The sequence below is a fragment of the Alligator mississippiensis genome, chromosome 5 (assembly GCF_030867095.1).
Source record: "Alligator mississippiensis isolate rAllMis1 chromosome 5, rAllMis1, whole genome shotgun sequence".
In the NCBI taxonomy this organism is placed as follows: Eukaryota; Metazoa; Chordata; order Crocodylia; family Alligatoridae; genus Alligator; species Alligator mississippiensis.
In genome coordinates, this window is record NC_081828.1 from 189272368 (window position 1) to 189290079 (window position 17712).

The window sequence follows — 17712 nt, forward strand, 5'->3', positions numbered from 1 at the left end:
AACTCTCTCCCTTGTTTTCTACAAGGATAGGAAGAATTATACTGATAATTCTTGTAGCAGAAAATTCCTGTGGTATGCCTGATTTTTGACAATTTTGGTTACCTAGGGAGAGCTGATAGGTTTAAGAGGAGATTGGTTTATTGTAGTGTATAGAATGATTGTTGGCATCATCAACTCTGGCTTCAAAGTGAATCCATTTACATTTCAGTCAGGGATGAAGATGATTTTGCGTCTTTCTCAAGGGCAAGCCTAAAAAGATATTTTGGATGTTTGGGAATATCAGTGTATGATATATGCTAGCATGAGGTTTGAGCCAATTCTGCTCTGGTGTCAGTGGAAGGAAAAAACACAAATGGTTTCTGGTAGCATATAAAAATAAGGTAAAAATATTGGCTGAAAAAATGGCAGAAACTAATGGTAACAGGCTCTTAGAAGTCTGCACTTTATGATACCCTAGAGGAAGTGCTGTTACATTTCTGGAAAAGTGCCTAAGCAGGGCATGGATATTCTCTTCCTGTAACCACATTGGCAATCTCCTGTATTTCCAAAATAACAGACATCACTGCATTAGATCCAGGATGTTGCTGAGATAAGCAGACACATTTTTATCACCAGAACACACAGTCAAGGTGTTAAAGGTGTCACAGTCTAGTTCTCAGTTAACAGCTTGGTGGAGACATGCTAGAGCTATAGCCAAAGTAATCTATGCAACAGTAAATACTGGCAGATCACCCTGAGGATCACTGAAGACTCAGTTACTGAAAGGCATTTTTCAAAGAATCTGAGAGCAGAGCACTTCTGTTCAGGAGTTCATAACAATAAAGCAGGAGTGGAATCTCCAGCTGTCAAAAGTGAAGTCAGAGATTGCAGCTTCTCTTACTCTACCTGTTCTTCCTGCTATCGCTGAAATTCTTAACATCTGTAAAAATGTATGTTCTGCATAAAACACTTTTTTCAAAAGAAGGATTCTTCTTACATTTCTTTATCAAAATGGCCTGAAAGGTACATCACAGATTCCTGCTGCATCTCATAGGGGCTTCAGTTTTTCACCAACTTGGGCCTGAACCCCCAAGTTGATCTGTACACAACAATTGCAGCACTTGTCTTCAATCCCATGGCCACATTAGGGCTCTCTCTGGATAGATGGGTCTGCCCTAGGAAGTGTGATTGAACTGAGTAGTGATTGAACTGGTAGTGATTGATGGGTCTGCCCTAGGAAGCGTGATTGAACCTTTGCATGTTGTCATTGGCTCTAGAGTTAATGTTTACATTTTCATTGTCTCGGGTACACGCACAACTGTTATTTTTCTACATGGCCCTAAAAAGGTTAAACCCTTTTTGGTCTGTCAGAGACTAACAACACCTGATTGGGAGGGGGTAAGGGTCCATGTTGTGGTATGTGTATTATCAATAAATTGTAAAGTCAAATTACAAATGCAAGGTAATAGAGCAGGGGCAGGCAATTATTTTGGGCAGAGGGCTGCTTACTGAGTTTCGGCAAGCCATCAAGGGCCGCACGACAGGCATCCCAGGGCAGATTAATATTAATTCTCTAAATTTCTTAGGGGCTCCGTGGGCCGCATCCGGCCCCCAGGCCACATTTTGCCCACCCCTGTAATAGAGCTATCACTGCATCAGACATGATTACAGACTGTTTGATAAATCCCCTTATTCATATAAAGGTAATTCCTAAAGGCATTTCCTTTTGGTAACCTACTTCCAATGGAAGAAGGATTAACATACAACATAGTAAATGAACCTTGAAGTACTTTATAAATAGTAAAATAATACACAGGATTATATTCACCCAGAGCTGAATGCAATATAAATCATCAACACAAAGGTCAGTAGAAAAGTTAAAATGACATTACAGCCTTGACTATAACCAATTTATGAAGAATTTTTACTAGTAACCATTTAAATTACCAAAATAAAAACAAGTCGACAAAACCTGTTATTAAAGTGTTAGGAGGCATAAGTTTTTCATGCCATACTGATCTTATTTTATTTGTATTGCCAAAGCAACCACAGTTGGCTAAGCATTGTACAGAGACGGGAAAAGACTAACGCTCACCCTGAAGAGTTTGCTATCTTAAAATGACAAGTCTTTAAAGAAGATAAAAGACTGGGTGATTCTTTGATGCTCTGTGCTGTTTCTCATTTAAATCCCTTGTTTACTCAATTTCCCCAACCCTCGATTGTCTCCAGAATGTTGCCTGGTTAAAGTCAAATGAAGGAGCAAAATGTTCTTTTGCATATCCTCCCCTTTTAAAGAGTGAGATAATGAGACATTGTGTAGCAATCAGAAAGGTACCCAGATTCTCGTATGTCTTTTTAGATTTCTAGAAAGATTTCTGGGGGAGGGGGACTACTGCCACATTGTTAGAAATTATAGTGTGAGAAGTTCTTTACTCTTTGCTTCAAACATTATTTGCACCATATTTGGAGATATTCTTCAGTAACATGCTTCAATAATTTATTGGAAGTAACTGTATGCAGTTTCTCTTTGCATCTTTGTGCTTCCCTGTTAAGGCTTCTAAATTCTGTGTGCATTAATGATCCTGCAACAGGCTTTATGTCTTCTAGGAAGGACAATTTTGTTCTTAATATTGAGTGCTTTCAGTCTGTTCCTATGTTCTTATAAGATTTATTAATGACTATTTAACAGAATGGTTGGAGATGTTTCCTCTGGCATCTCTAAACCAATAATGGTGGCTGCCAGGGAGTTTAATGAATAGGGGGTAGATTACTCTAGAGCAGGGTTGGGCAATTATTTTGGCTGGAGGGCCACTTAACAAGTTTTTGGTGAGCTGCCTCAAGTGCCCCTCCCCCGGTCACCATCTTGGAACCAGAAGTCCAGTCCCTGACCTTTGCTGCCAGAAGTCCCTCCCCTTGCCCCACAATTATTTCTTTTGGGAGGGGACTTTGCCATCTTGAAACTAGGAAAAAAAACAAATCATAGACTAAAAAGCAAACGTCTACTATAACTTATTTTAATGTTATTTTTCAAAATATTTTTGTCCCGATTTTGTGTGTGTTTGTGTAGTGTATCTAGAGGCAATTGCATAATAGCTCAAAATACTCTCTTACTCTTGTATATTGGGGAGGTACGGGGGGGTGTATGTGGGGGCTGTGTGGTTGGAAAGCAGGTCTGGGACGTGCATTTAGGGTGGGAGTGTGTTGGGGGCTGTGAGAGGGAGTGGGTGTGTTTGGGGGTATAGTGGAGAGGACAGGAGGGTGTTGGTATGTGTGTGGATATGGTGGGCATGGGAGCGGGTGTGAGGGGGGTTATGGTGGGAGGGTGGGAGTTGTGTGTGGAGGGTCTGGGTATATTGGGGGTATGGTGGAAGGTGAGGAGCCAGCCCCATTCATCCCGTCCTGGCTTCAGCATGCAGTTTCTGGCTGCAAGGCCAGGACCCAAGTGGCACAGCCTGCCGCCAGCCTGGCCCATCCTGGCACAACGCGACTCCAGTTCTGTTAGTCCCAGCCACGCAGCTGAAACTGCATTCTCCAGGGCCAGACCGGGCTAGCCCCATGCCACACCGTGCAGGTCCAAGCCTTGCAGCTGGGAACCGCGTGCTACTGGGATGGGACTGGCCAGGTTGGCCCAGCTCTGTACCATACCATGTAGGTTCTGACCTTGCAGCTGGGAACTGTGCACCACAGCCAGGGCAGGGCAGGTGGGGCTGGCTTTGTGCTGTGCCATGCGGGTCCTGGCCTTGCAGCCAGGAACCACGTTCTACCAGGCCGGCGCTATGCTGCACCATGTGGGTCCTGTCCCAGCTGCAACATGCAGCCAGGACCCATATGGCACATGGAGCCAGCCCGTCTTGGGAGCACGCAGTTCCTAGCTGCAAGGCCAGGACCTACATGTTGAAGCACAGAGCCAGCCTAGCCTGGCTTTGGCACGATTCCATGTGACACGTGAACCTACTTGGTGTGGCATGGGACCAGCAGAATGTGTTTCCAGCTGGATAGCTGGGACCCACATGGCGTAGCACGGAGCCAGCCTGGCCAGGGGGGCACGCTAGTGTCAGCAGCCATGGGAAGTCCCACACCATCAGGCTGGGCTGGTTCCATGCCTCCATGTGGTGTTCCTGGAACCTCTAGCCAGGAGTGGCATGTGGAGGCATGGAGCCAGAGTCCCGCAAGCCCCACAGAGTGGAGCCATTGCCAGCGGTCCACGCCCTGCCCCTCCCAGCCCATTCTTACCTGAATTTCCACTCTCAAACGGAGGGAGGACTGGGGAACAGCCACAGGGCGCTAGGGAAAACCTCTGCTAGCCTGGGGGTGGGGACATGGCAGGGCAGGTCAGGTTGGGTTTGGAGTTGGTCATGCCATAACCAGAGCCTGAGTTGCTTGGTACTGCAGCTGGCAGCTCCTGCAGCCAGCAGCTTCTGTCACCGATGCCTCGTTGGGTAATAATTGTCTAAGTTTTAGAGGGGTCTCACGGGCTGGATAGAATGGCCTGGCAGGCCAGATCTGGCCCACAGGCTGTGTTTTGCTTATCTTTGCTCTTGAGAGATCCAGTTCAGTGCTGTCCCTCTGTAGCGCTGACTTCTACCACTTAAAGACAGGCCTATTTGATATGCCTTGATGTCATGGGCCTTAGCCCATCACAGAAAAACTATAAGCCTCCCTTACTAAGGGAGGCCACTGGAGACATACCAACTAATTGCTTGGGACAATAATAAAAGAAAACAGAAACAGGACTAGGGTTATGGATTAATAACTAGGTCATCGGACGGGGACACCAAACAGAGCACAGTGGCCAGTGCTCACTGTCCCCTGAAGGAGTCGAGGGAGCCTGTGGATGCCAATCAATGAAACTCCATCTGGATATGTGAGTGGAGCAGTGCCAGGAAAGCAGCCCCACACTCACCCAGGGTCCTTCCAGCCAGAGCCTCCTTTCTGGTCTTATAGATGGCCAGTTTGGCCAAAGCCATGAGGAGGTTGACTCAGAGGTCTCGAGACTTGGTGGAGCGATGGACAGGGAGTCCATAAAAGAAAAGGTGTAGGGAGAAGGGCAGACAACCTCAGCAGGAGGTTCTGGAGGAGGCAGAAGAGGGGCTGCAATCTGGCGCACTTGAGGTAGCTGTGCGCCAGAGTCTCCCTCTGCGGGCAAAAGGCAGGTGTCGAAGGTGTCCATAAGCGCACAAGATACACCCATGGAGATGGCCCCGTGGAGGAGCCATCAACTGAGGTCCCCAGTGGCTCATGGGATCAAGGTGGAATACAGGCTAGTCCACCAGGGACTCTTTCCCCCACCCTCAGCTAGTGTGTCCCACCACTTGTTGTCAGGGCAGGACATGAGGACAGGGTAATGGACTGTGGAGCATGAGCGTGTAGCGCTGGAGGTGGTGGGCTGTTCAGAAGTGGACCATTTTGGTGTCCCCCTGCCTGCTGAGGTGGTGGGGCAGGGAGCGCTGTGGGGCCTGCCGAGGCAGGCCCCACAATGAGCTCTGGGGACACCGGGGGCAGGGACTGCCCCGGCGCAGGACCTGGTCAATGTAGGTGAGGGCAGTGGGTGGCAGGGCAGCCTTTACCTCCTGAAGTATGCAGCAGGGAGCATGCAGCCTGGGTAGCTCCATGTGCTGGGCCAGTGCAGAGGGATCCACCCAGCCCTGCCTAGCATAGTCCAGGTCCTAGCATAGTCCAACACGAGTGATGTGGGCCAGGATCATCCTCTGGTGCACCAAGGGCACCTCCATCTCCAGCACCGCCAGCTGTGGGTTTTTCAGCAGGGGCTTGGTGAGGAGGTCAGTGCCCTGGGCAACCATCCCAGGCTGTAGTTTGCTGCCTCTGCTCTAGAGAGATCCAGTTCAATGCTCTCCCTCTATAGCATCTGCTTGTGCCACTGTTGAAGACAGGATACTGGGCTAGGTGGACCATTGGTCTGGCCCGGTGTGGCACATACATTCTTATGTTCTCCTCTGATCCCATTGTAAGAGTGAAAATGCAAGACAAGTTAGAATGTCTCTTAACTGTCTCTACTTTTCTCTCTTCCGCTTCAAGTCACAGCAGTTTTAGTCTCCCTGTAAGAAGGTAGGATGGATTTCTCTCCTCTCCTTAGTTGTGCTTTGTTGACCTGGAAATAATTAGAGTACCAAGTGGCACCAATCAGTCTCTAAGCAAGTGTACAACATTTTAGCAGTATTTATTCAATCTTACACTTTGGCACACCCCACTGTCACATTCCAAACAAGTACCTCCTCTTTAATTAATATGGAGTTGATGAAGACAAAGGTGTTATAGCAACGTAGTTCATTTTTCTGTCCCTTCAGAAATACTATATGGTATTCTACTAAGAGTTTGTATGTTGGGGGGGGGGGGTGTTGCCTTATACTCTTAACCAGAGAACCACTTCCCTTATTGCAGCTGCAGCTCAGATACTTCTCCTGCTTCAAGCTTCCTTATTGTTTGTTCATAAGTGTTGCTTTGGTCTAGTGCACTGATTCTCAGCCAGGATGCCATGGTACCCTGAGATACTATGAGATCTTTTGAAGGGTGCCGTACAGTATTAGCACTCTCTTAGGTGTACAAACACCTACAAGCGATTCACAAGATAAACTGAAAGATTTCACATAGGAATCCATATTGTAAAAAAATATTCTGATTTGTTGTGGTCCTTGAGTGCTTTGCAACAGAAGAATTGCTCCAGCATTTTTCTGTAGTCAAGAAACAAGTGAAAGCTATGAACTGGGACTTCGAGGGGTGCTGTAAGTCTAGAAAGACTGAGAATCACTGGCTAAGAATTTAATATATTTTTAATGCTGCATTTCTTTTGGGTCTTATTTTCCAATGAGTTTAGATTATTTGTGAAGCTGTATATGCATACACAGGAATAAATACTCAGGAATGTTGCTGATGTGGCTTTTCTCTTCCCAGACATGTACTGCCTACATGCTTGCTACATCTCAAATATAATTGGGTATATTGAAAGTGAATGTTAAGTAGAACCTTTTTTTTTTTTTTTAATTCTTCTTTCCAGGTTTCTATTCTGGGCTGCCCTGATCCAAAAGTTCATGAGATTGCATATCAATATGGAAAAAATGTTGGCATAGCTTTTCAGGTAATGTACTCCCTCCTTTGCTTCTACTGAACTAATGGAGAGTCTAAAATGCGTGCTTCTTACATGCTTCATTCCATCCAGGAAGAGCACGCGCCAACTGCTGAAACTTCCTTAGCCCGACGAAGGGTTTTTGAACCCGAAAGCTTGCTTAATAATTATTCTCCAACTATTTGGGTTGGTCTAATAAAAGAAAAGATATCAAATTCACCCAAGGAACCTTGTCTGCCCATGTCCTTAGACCAACACGGCTAAAACCTACACCCCTGCTTCTTACAACCGCATTTGAAACCAAACTGGATTCCTGCAATCATTTATTTAAATCCTCTTCTAATTAGATTTAACAATTTAAATACATCTATTTGGCCTTTTTAGTGTGTTTAATTTAACCTGTATGTATCTTTTTATTAAGCTAATAGATGATGTGCTGGATTTTACATCGTGTGCTGACCAAATGGGGAAGCCGACAGCAGCAGATCTCAAGCTTGGATTGGCCACAGGCCCAGTTTTATTTGCTTGCCGACAGGTAGAGACCAAAAACTAAATCCCATTTCTGGCTAAGAGGGACACCATAAACTAGAAATCTAGTCAATAATGAGTCGAGCAGTTTTAGATACTTTATTTGTCCCTTACTTTTCCAGGTGGTTGCTGGCTTTCTGATCACACTTTCCTATTTTTTAAAAAGTTTCCCTGCTATTTATATGGAAAGAGAAAAATAACTGACTGATTTTAATAGAGAAACTGTAGTCACACAAGTAAGCTTGCAACTGTTGTCATGAAAGTAATTTAACTGAAAAAGAAACAGGTACTCCTGTCTTCTGCTCTTTTAGTGATGATAACCTGAGACATTAACTTTATTTTCACTTGCTATTGCTAATGAAGTTGAAACTGTTATTTCCAATGGCATTTTCCAGTTGTTAGGAAACTTGAAACAAAGTACCTTTGATATCATGGCATTTCCTTATAATGCAGAAATGCTGAAAAATAATTCTGAAAAATGTAGCAGAAAATCATGTCTGGAAACGTTCATAAAATACCATTCAAGTGAGGAGCCTGCCTTCCAACCCTTGCAGGAGGCCCCCGACTTAAATAGTGATTGTAAAGCACATTGAGAACCCCTTGCAGAATGCATTATAAAAGGGAATGGTATGTGTTATAATTACTATTGCACCTTTTAAGAGTAGAGCAGTATTTTTTAAATTAAAAAATGCTTAATCAAGTATCCTGCATATGTCATGGATTTATCTGCACAATATATCATATAACTTAGTGGTAGACACCCAAGGGGTGTGCAAAATGGGCCGTATTCGATTTGAATCGGGGACAGTGATTCAATTTGTTGATTTGGATCACTGTCCCTGAATCAATTCAGCTGAATCCGAATCTGAAGATTCGATGCTGATTCAGAGAATCAGTGATTTGGATATAGACACAGCTTTAAATGTTTTTTCTATATACCTCGAAGTACCAGGTGCAGCTTGTGAACACCAGGATGGTGGGGTGGGTGGAACATCCCGCAGGAGCGCAGGAGGGCTCCCTGCGTGCTTATTGGTGAACCGAGAAGTGGACCAGAAGTACTTCCGGTCCACTTCTGGGTTTACCACTAAGCACACTGGACAGCCCCCCCACAGCTCAGCGATCAGGTGTGGGGGGACCCCAGGTGCTCCCCCAGACCCAGGAGGCATGAGTCGCTGAGCTGGAGGGAAGTACTTCTGGTCCATTTCCAGGTCTGCTGTTGAGCGCGCTGGGGAGCCCCTCCATGCTTCTGTGGGATACTCCATGAGCTCCAGCATCACAGCACTCATGAGCTGACTGCTACCTAGAGGTATGTAGAAAAAACATTTAAAGCTGTGTCTATGTTTGAATTGTCAAATCTTTTTGAATCTCTCTCAATCGATTCTGAGGGTTCTGATTTGATTTGGAGAGATTAAAGAGTCTCCTGATCTGATCCCAATTTGGAGATTCAGCCACCAAATCGGTTGAGTCTCCGTCAAATCGAATCGGCAACCGAAACTTCGCACAGCCCTAGTAGACACTACTTGTGCTTCCAGCAAGAGATGTCTCCATTTGCACTCAACAGAAAAATAACTCGAGACAGATATTGAAAATAGTGCACACTTAACAATCTAACGATCTTTCAAACTATCTTTTGCTAAATGCAATACTTTTTCCCAAAGGAAATAAAACATCTGCTTCTCTTGCCCTACCATTTGGTCCAGCTTATGATTTCTGGCTGTTGAAGATGCTTTTATAAATGGTAACATTATAAAAGCATTATGAATGGTACCTTTTCCTCATACCTTATAAATGGTAAATGATTTTGGAGTAGCCTCTGACTTTCCAGTTGCAACTATTAGTAACTTTTTTTTTTCTGTGAATTGCCTTGTCTTGTAGAAATATTGATTGTTTTGTACAAATAATGTCCAGGTCACACTCCCTCCCATGCAGTTACTGGTTATTTAACACTTGATCTATGGACAGGATGTTCGATTGTTTACCTGGTATAATTCCTACTTCTTATTAAACTCTCCATATTTTTAAGTAGTTGTATTTTAAACATTTTAAGCATCTTTCAGTCTCTCTCATAAAAGCTACTTTAGAACAAATGTAAGCACTCCTTCCAAATATTTATATATTACTCTTTAAATCTGCACATAATAGCGAAGAATAGCTTTGCATAATCTATGTTCTTTAAAAAGCCAAAGCATGTGCATAATCTACATTGTCAGAAATAACCTAAGTGGAGAACATAATAAGAAAGTTATAATTAAGATATCATATGCTAAAAAACTTGGAATCATATCCCTGAAAGGCTACCATTCCCCAATACAAGCTTTCCCTGGTTCAAAATATTGAAGGCAGTACAATGAAACCAGAACCCTGTAAGTATATAAAACAAATTAAAATTTGGCTTGATCTTAACTGCCCCACATAGAAAAGAGCAATTTAATTTCATAATCCTCTTTTGTAAGATGCACACTAATGCTGAGGATCTTTAGTATGACTTCTGAAGGAAGTAAAGGACTCACTACCTTTCTGCCTGAGGACAGTGATTTATTTGCCCAAATAACTAACTTTATTTGGCTTACCAATCAGGCAAATCAAATACAGAACAATGAGAGAAATGATTTTGGACCAATTCTAGATAGTTTATGGAGACATCTGATCCACGTCAAATGGGAGAAGTGGTTTTTTTTGTTTGTTGGTTTGTTTTTTTAATTTCCTGTATCCAGCTAGCTCTAGAAATCGAGATGAAACATTACCATTGCGTCCAAGTGGTTTTACTTTCACATCTTGTTTGTCAGCTACTTTAGACGAATGGGCACTTCTCCCATAATTAAATATCTTTAACAAAGTATCTTCACTGGTCTGGTGGGAAGAGGTTTGGTTTATGCTGCAGTATAGCACAAATTGGGTACCCACACTAGCTAGCCTGGGTATTGGGAGCAGTCTAGCTACAACCCAGAGCTCAGCACAGGGTAAGTTAGCCACAGCACCAGCATTTAGTACAGACTAAATTTTTACCAGGCTGGTTAGCATGGGTACCTGTGCTACACTGCAGCCTGCAGTATAAAACAACCCCCAAATTCAGTAAGACAAATGAAGATTGGCAAAGATTCCCCCACCCAGTCCGACTTTCTGATGTGCTTGTTTTAAGACAGTTGAAGAGGGGATGCAGGGGACAGTTACTGTATATTTATCACCCCTTTTAACTTATTAATGTAGTTGTAACTAGTGAAATAGTGAAGAGAAAACTATACATGGAAGAGATGCCAACTACCTATGTTCTTTGCTTAGTTTCCAGAAATTAATGCTATGATAATGAGGAGATTCAGTTTGCCAGGAGATGTTGAACGTGCATGGGAATATGTACTCCAGGTAAGAGTTGTGATTTCCCAAGTGGGTCTGGAATTCACTGCCTCAGCTAGTTTGATAACAGTTGTGTATTCAAAAAATGCTGTAATGTTTAAGATCCGTAACTTTATGTCCCTTAGGATAGAGTGATATATATCTTTAGACTTTACACTGGCTGCTAAGGTAAAAATGCTTCACTGGTACAACACTTCACAGGAAGAGAGGCTAGTTATGGATAATGACCAGGGATCCTGGTTTTCTCAGATTTAAAAAATGCAAGTTCTCTGATTTTAAACCCCTCAAATCCATGATAAAAATTAAAGGCCCCCCACAGCCCCTCCACCCCCCAGCACTGCTGGTGTCCCTCACTTCCTACCCCACAGCTTCTGCAACCAGCCTGATGCCCCTCACTCCCCCACAACAGCCCCCCAGCCACACATACAAAGGCATAGACATTGACATCCACCCCAGCAGGCAAGTGTGTGTTGGGGGGAAGGAGCGGGCAGGGTGGGGAAAGGGAAGGTACTGGGGAGGCCAGGGAGCATGCCCCCTCCCAGGAGCAGGGCTGGAGGGTGAGGGCAGGCGTGCCCCTCTACAGGCTGCACGCATGTGAGCCGGATGGATGGGGGTTTGCACACTGTGGCCGTGCCACTACTCTGCCACTGCACTCCATGCTGCCTTCCCATGTCTGGCTGCATGGCTTTGTGGACAAGCAGTGTGGGAACAGCAGTCGCACATGTGCAGTGCAGCTAACTGGTCATCAAGGGAAGGAGGGGGGGTGCTCACATGCAGCAGCTGCAGCTGCCCTGCAGCTGGCTGCATGGCTCCGCAGCGGTGTGGGATGGTGGTTGCATGCCGACTGGGGGCTGGGGCTCCCACGCAGTGACCACCAATGCTGATTCTTGTTTATGGAGCCATGACTGCGGAGACAGCTGCCACACACCCCCCCCCCCCCAAAAAAAATGTGGGCACTGCTCTGAAGACAGTTGCACAGCTCCGCAGACACGGCTCCACAGGCAAGTGGCAGCTGCTGCGTGCAAATCCCCCCCCCCCCCCCCCCCCCCCCCCCCCAAATACAGTCATCAGCCACGGGCTGCTGCCGTGGAGCCACACCCATGAAGACGTGCGGTTGACTGTGGGGCAGCGGCCACTGCATGCAAGCCACCCCCATCCCCCTGCCAGCTGGCCTGCACATGGCAGCTGCCACCACACCTCCACTGCTGCACCCCACTAAGCTGTGTGGCTGGCCGCAGAAAGGCAACGTGGGGTGTGGTGGCCACCATGTGCGAACCCCACCCCAGCCAGCCAGTGCGTGTGTGGCCCAGAGGGGCACCCCTGCCCTCATCCCGGCTCCTGGGAGCAGGCTGAGGTGGGGGGCAGAGAGGTGCTGTGGTGCCCTTCCCCCTCTTCCTCCCCCTCCGGGCAGGGCTCGGAGCTTCCTGCCCTTTGTGCAATTGCAGCTTGGAACTGTGCCAGCCTGCAAGAGCTCTTTGCAAAAGCGGAGAATCCACGGATTTCTCTGCTAAGAGGAAATCGGTGTTTTCTCTGATAAGACAGGGAATCCGTGGTTTTCTCTGTTTTTCTGTGGGAAACGGAAAATCCGGATTCCTGATAATGACCTACCCAATTTGCAGCAAGGGAAAGCAATTTTTGCAGCTTGGTCATGGGCCTGAAGAGCCAATTTCACAGTCATTTTGCAGTAGTCCCATCCCTTGAGGCTGTTTGGCCAAGGCACGAGGGGGCAGCTGCCATTATTGCAGTTCTCCTGTTTGTGCTGCTTTGCCAGCTGGTGCCTTCCCCTCCAAGGCAGGGTGCAAGGCTGGGCCACCACAGCAGCAACTGCTGCCTTCAATGGGGGAGCTAGCATTTTATTTTTAAGCATTTGGGTTTTTTGTTTGAATTCCTGGAAAAAAAAAAAATCACTGCTAACGCCACTTTTTGCAGCAATCGTGGAAATTGACATTTTTTGTCATTTTCACTAAAATTGCAAAACTGATTTAAGTAGGTTCTAGTTATACGATTAAAGAGATCTGGCATTACATAAACAGTGTTTATGTAATAAACTGTATGAAATTGATTCTGGTGAGTCCAGTACATTAACTATTCAGTTCTTCAGACTGGAGAGTAGCTATATTAATAAGAGTATATTAAGCAGATAATGAAGACATTTTGGCTATAGTTAACTACTGTTAGTTAAAATCTAAAATTAGAAGCTAAGAGGTAAAATATTTATCTTGCCATATAAAGACTGATTGTAAGTTTAAAATTACAGTAATTGTTATTTTGCTAAATAAAAGTAAATTAGATTGCTACTTTTTATTCACGTTGAACACTACCTCAATTTTACATATAGTTTTACTACTGAATTTGGCCCCTAGTCTGTGCTAGAGGGACCTCAGATAATGAAAGGCAATCTAGGAGCACAGAAGCACTACTTCCCTTCCCCCACTCTTTACAGGCCTCAATGCAAGGTGCTGTGTTGGCTCCTTAAATTATCCACAGTATCAGCAGCAGCACTTGGTAGCAGAAATAAGAAATCCTATTTGATGCCCTTAATTAGTTTCCCACTGTGATATTGCATGTGATTTTATTTAAGAGTGACGGTGTGCAGCAGACAAACTACCTCGCTCAACGCTACTGTCATGAAGCAATGAAAGAGATCAGTAAACTGCGACCATCCCCTGAAAGAGATGCCCTCATTCAGCTCACAGAAATGGTACTTACCAGAGACAAGTGACAAACTCCTTCCACTAGTTCTGGCGGCAGCTATGTACCAGACGGTGCCTACATTTCTTTTTGGAACATTGTGGTTTGCTTCCAGTGCAGGTTACCAAAATAATTTTTTTTTAAAAAGGAAAAAGAAAGCCCCCACTGGAGTTGCACTTTTTTAAAAAAAAAAGTTGATGTTTTATTGAAGGAAGCCATACACCTGTGAAATCAATCAATCCATTTATTAAATTCTATTCATGCTGTATAATGTTTTAATGAAGACTTTGATGTTGTGTGGGGCATTGTTTACACTTAATGTTAATGCACAAGGCCACAATAAAAATAAATATAATCAATGTATTAAAATGAATGTGCTTCAACTTTCCCTTTCTTGTTTATAATATATGGTGTGTTAGGCTTTATTGTGAAAATAGATAATGGCTTGAATGCTTTGTCAGTGTCAAACTGCAAAAGTACCCAAAATTTTATATAGGAGAATGGTTTATTATAAAAGACTGTACATAAACTTTAATAGGTTATATACAAACTAAAAGAAACTTTCCAATTTATAAAGGAAATACAGGTAAGTTATTGGTTGCTAATTTTTTTAGAAAAATCAGATTAATAGTTAACAAGAAAAGGCAGTAAGCATTTGAAATAGTTACAATGGAGGCAGGTGAAAGAGTTTCAATATTCAGTCTTCCACTAGAAAATGAATAATTCAGTAACCAAATTTCCAAGCCACCAGTCTTTTCATCATTTTATTACAGATGTGTATGTTTTATACCTCATTAGAACAGTACTTTGAAGTCCAAAACCAATCCTTACTACATAATTCTCCAGTACTACAGCATATTCTACATCAGATAACCTAAGCAACACACTTCTTTGTACAAACTGAGATGAACATCCCATCTGACCTTTTGCCTGAATTCCCTTAACTCAAAGGAAAGGCAAAGTGCATCTGTTAGCTCCCAGTACTAAAAACCTAACAGGATGTGCATATCTGTTCCCGTGTCCCATGGTTAAAAAGGACTGCTAGCTCTTTCTGTCTTACTTGGCCTGTTACCAGGTCCAGCATAAAATATTTTTTCTCCTATTTGGTCCAGCATGCAGTTTGTTTTTAAGAACGTCAGTTTCAGTGAACTGAATCTATTTATTTAAAAGAGAGTGCATTGGACAGTCAGAACTCCTTTCAAAGTACTCATCTTATGTAACAGGTGTAAAAAATCTGCTAAGATTTTCAAAGGATCTTAGAAGAGGTTGTGGTAACTGGATGACTTCACTTTCATTGGCCCTTTGCCATGGTAGTTTAAGGGTACAACACTTTTAATCTCAGTGTATTGCCAGTGATAACACAACCATATTTTTGTTAAATTAGCATTTCAGATCACTTTGCCAAGCAAACCAACAAAGTAATGGACGAGACCTTTGGTTCACTTATATATTTATGAATGGAAAAGTCATAATGCAAATTTACTCGTTTAAAAAAACGTGAGTACAAATTACACATACAGAAGACCACCCATTTTTGATTCACATGGACACCTTAGAGACTCAAACAATTCATTGCAATAAACTTTTAGTGAGAGTACTCCAAGTAAAGATTACAACAGATTGGAAGCATCTTGGATTTTTTAAAAAGTATCATTTCAATACATAAGTCTGTATGCATGCTTTAAACAAATAGTATAGTTCAAGAATGAGCAAGAGTCTAAACAAAAAGTAATATGACCAGCACTAACATTAAACTTTTCATCCAGATTTTTAATATGTTAGTCTAACTTAGTGTTAGTTACCATGCTGCACTGAAAAATGTAATGGCACAATCTGTATCATGGTTCATTAAATATTATGCCCTACTTCCCCCAAATATTTAGGCTGGTCATAAAATTAACAATGCATAAGTAAATAAGTATAACCAGTAATAGACAGTTGCTTGTTTTACAAACTGCCATCAGATCAGACAAACTGTCTCCAGAGACTTATGCTTATGGAGATGGACATTCAATCATACCATTAAAATAGGATGGCTTGAAGAGATGGGCACATTTTTCCTTAGAGTGTATTAAGATTATTCTGTTACCTTTAGTTACCCCTTGCAGATAATCATGGTATGACCGAATACAAGACTCAACTTGAAAAGTAAAGGATTTTAATCAGCATAGTGCATGATTGATTCAACGTAATTCCCAGGGAACAGGCCAGTCACACGATTGCAAACTCCTTCATACCAGCCATCATCATTCTTCTTTATCACATAAATGATTGCACCCTCCATAAATGACAGCTCGTCATCCTTGTCCTTTGTATAGTCATATATAGCAACAACTATGGAGTGGAGAGAGAGAGTTTAGTTCAGAATGGTATCCAGTAAAACAGCATTTTGAAGATTTTTAGAATGACATTTGTAATGGCATCTTAAGGATCTCCATGTTTATAGCAAATATTTCTATACCTGGTGGCTGTTTACAAAAGGGGCGGGGGGAACCCCAAGTGCTTTATTTTCAACTTGGTACAACCCCGCGCTGAGCACAGCGCGTGCTCAGAAGAGGCATTGCATTAGTTTGACCCAGTGCACCCAACATCTGTATAGAGTGCACACTTGAGCAGGGCTTTTTGGCGCTTCTCTCTCAGCCGACTGAATACACTTTAGATAAAAGCACCGAAAAAACCCCTGCTTAAGCACCCAATCTTTACAGATGCTGAAGTGCCAGGTCAAACTAATGTGCTTCCTCTTCCAGTAAAGTGATGTTTTGTTTTATTTTTCTATGTCTGTCAGTGCTCAGTATCTCTTTGCCATCAACATGATTCTTTAGATTTCAAGCTACATTTTCTCACCCATCAAAAACAGTAAAAGTGCCAAGTTAAGCACTCAATCACCCAGCTTGTACAGGCATGATTGTTTGAGACTTCATAAAAGCATTTAAGGGAAAGATCATTTAGACAAATAAATAGCTAATGTAACTCATAGAGACAACTGTTTGTCACTTCAAATCAGCAGGTATAGCTCCAAATGTACACATCTCTTCATTGAGTTATCATTTATAGTTATTTCAATGAGTAGAACCATACAAAAGAAAGACTTGGATCTTCACTGAATGTTTATGTAGCACAAACTTTAGCAGCAGAGGACTTCTGTGGATCTACAGACCTCCACACTGCCAATGAATGTGGTTCTATGCTTTAAGCAGTATTTTGGAAGGGATATGAAGTCTGCATATCAAAACACTCAGATTGGAGACCTGCCAAATTTCCAAGGTGGCAAACATTCATCAGCCTTTACTGCAAGGCCATCTCTCTTCCATGCAGTCCCTGCCACATTTGCAGTGTGTTTTCAAACATTTGCAGTAAATGAAGCATGATCCAATAGGCAATAGCCTCATCCTTCACCCTACAGCCCTGATACACACCAAGTGGACAGTCCAGCCCATATGCTAAATGATGTAGCAAGCCAGCACAAAATAGCATATGATAATGTAATTAAAGGCTGGCTTTCCCAATTTTTGAGTGCTTGACTTGGTAAACTTCAGATTTTTTAAGGTACTTTTTGGTATATAATGCAAGTAACTTAAAATCTGTTTCTATTGATCAGCTTCACGTTCCTTAATTCGAACAGTAAAGTTGTGGTACACATCTATGGAGAAGGGTGTGGTATAGCTATCTGGCTACCAGTGTATAAAGTTACCCTGATCCCCATGAACTGGTGTTAAAAAAACCCCAAAATAAAACATTGTTTGTTTTCAAAAGAACGTAGCTGCCACTGCATACAGAAAATAGATTCTGACTATCCCCCTCAAACTTTCTGGAGCCACATGAAGCTATCTTCTAGCTGCAGTCAAATATTTTAATGCAATAGGTCATAGGGAATTTACTGCTGTCCCACACTGACTGCTTTCCTAGCGCAGCATGACCGTACAGGTAAGAAATTGGCTTGTCAGTTATTCAGAAGAATATTCTTATGGATGAGGCTTAACGAGCTCCACAAGAAAGTAGGATTTAAGATAAATGGAGGCATTTCCCAAATTATCACTCCATTTTAACAGTTAAATGGCAAATCATTTCATTGAGTTAAAAAG

At 43.1% G+C, this 17712-nt stretch overlaps 2 protein-coding genes across 17 annotated transcripts in view; one reads left to right on the forward strand and one right to left on the reverse strand.

The window, feature by feature from the left end:
- Positions 1–14003, forward strand: part of PDSS1 (decaprenyl diphosphate synthase subunit 1) — a 35600-nt gene extending 21597 nt beyond the window's left edge. For all 3 annotated transcript variants that reach the window (XM_059729100.1, XM_014608989.2, XM_059729101.1), the window contains exons 8-11: positions 6992–7072; positions 7482–7595; positions 10868–10948; positions 13521–14003. In XM_059729100.1, coding sequence (XP_059585083.1) covers positions 6992–7072; positions 7482–7595; positions 10868–10948; positions 13521–13661 — 417 coding nt within the window. In that variant the 3' untranslated portion in view covers positions 13662–14003. The remainder of the gene's footprint in view (positions 1–6991; positions 7073–7481; positions 7596–10867; positions 10949–13520) is intronic.
- The window catches only part of ABI1 (abl interactor 1), a 126809-nt gene continuing 122953 nt past the window's right edge, over positions 13857–17712 (reverse strand). For all 14 annotated transcript variants that reach the window (XM_019497960.2, XM_019497998.2, XM_019497977.2 and 11 more), the window contains one exon: positions 13857–15964. In XM_019497960.2, the coding sequence (XP_019353505.1) occupies positions 15789–15964 (176 nt within the window). In that variant the 3' untranslated portion in view covers positions 13857–15788. The remainder of the gene's footprint in view (positions 15965–17712) is intronic.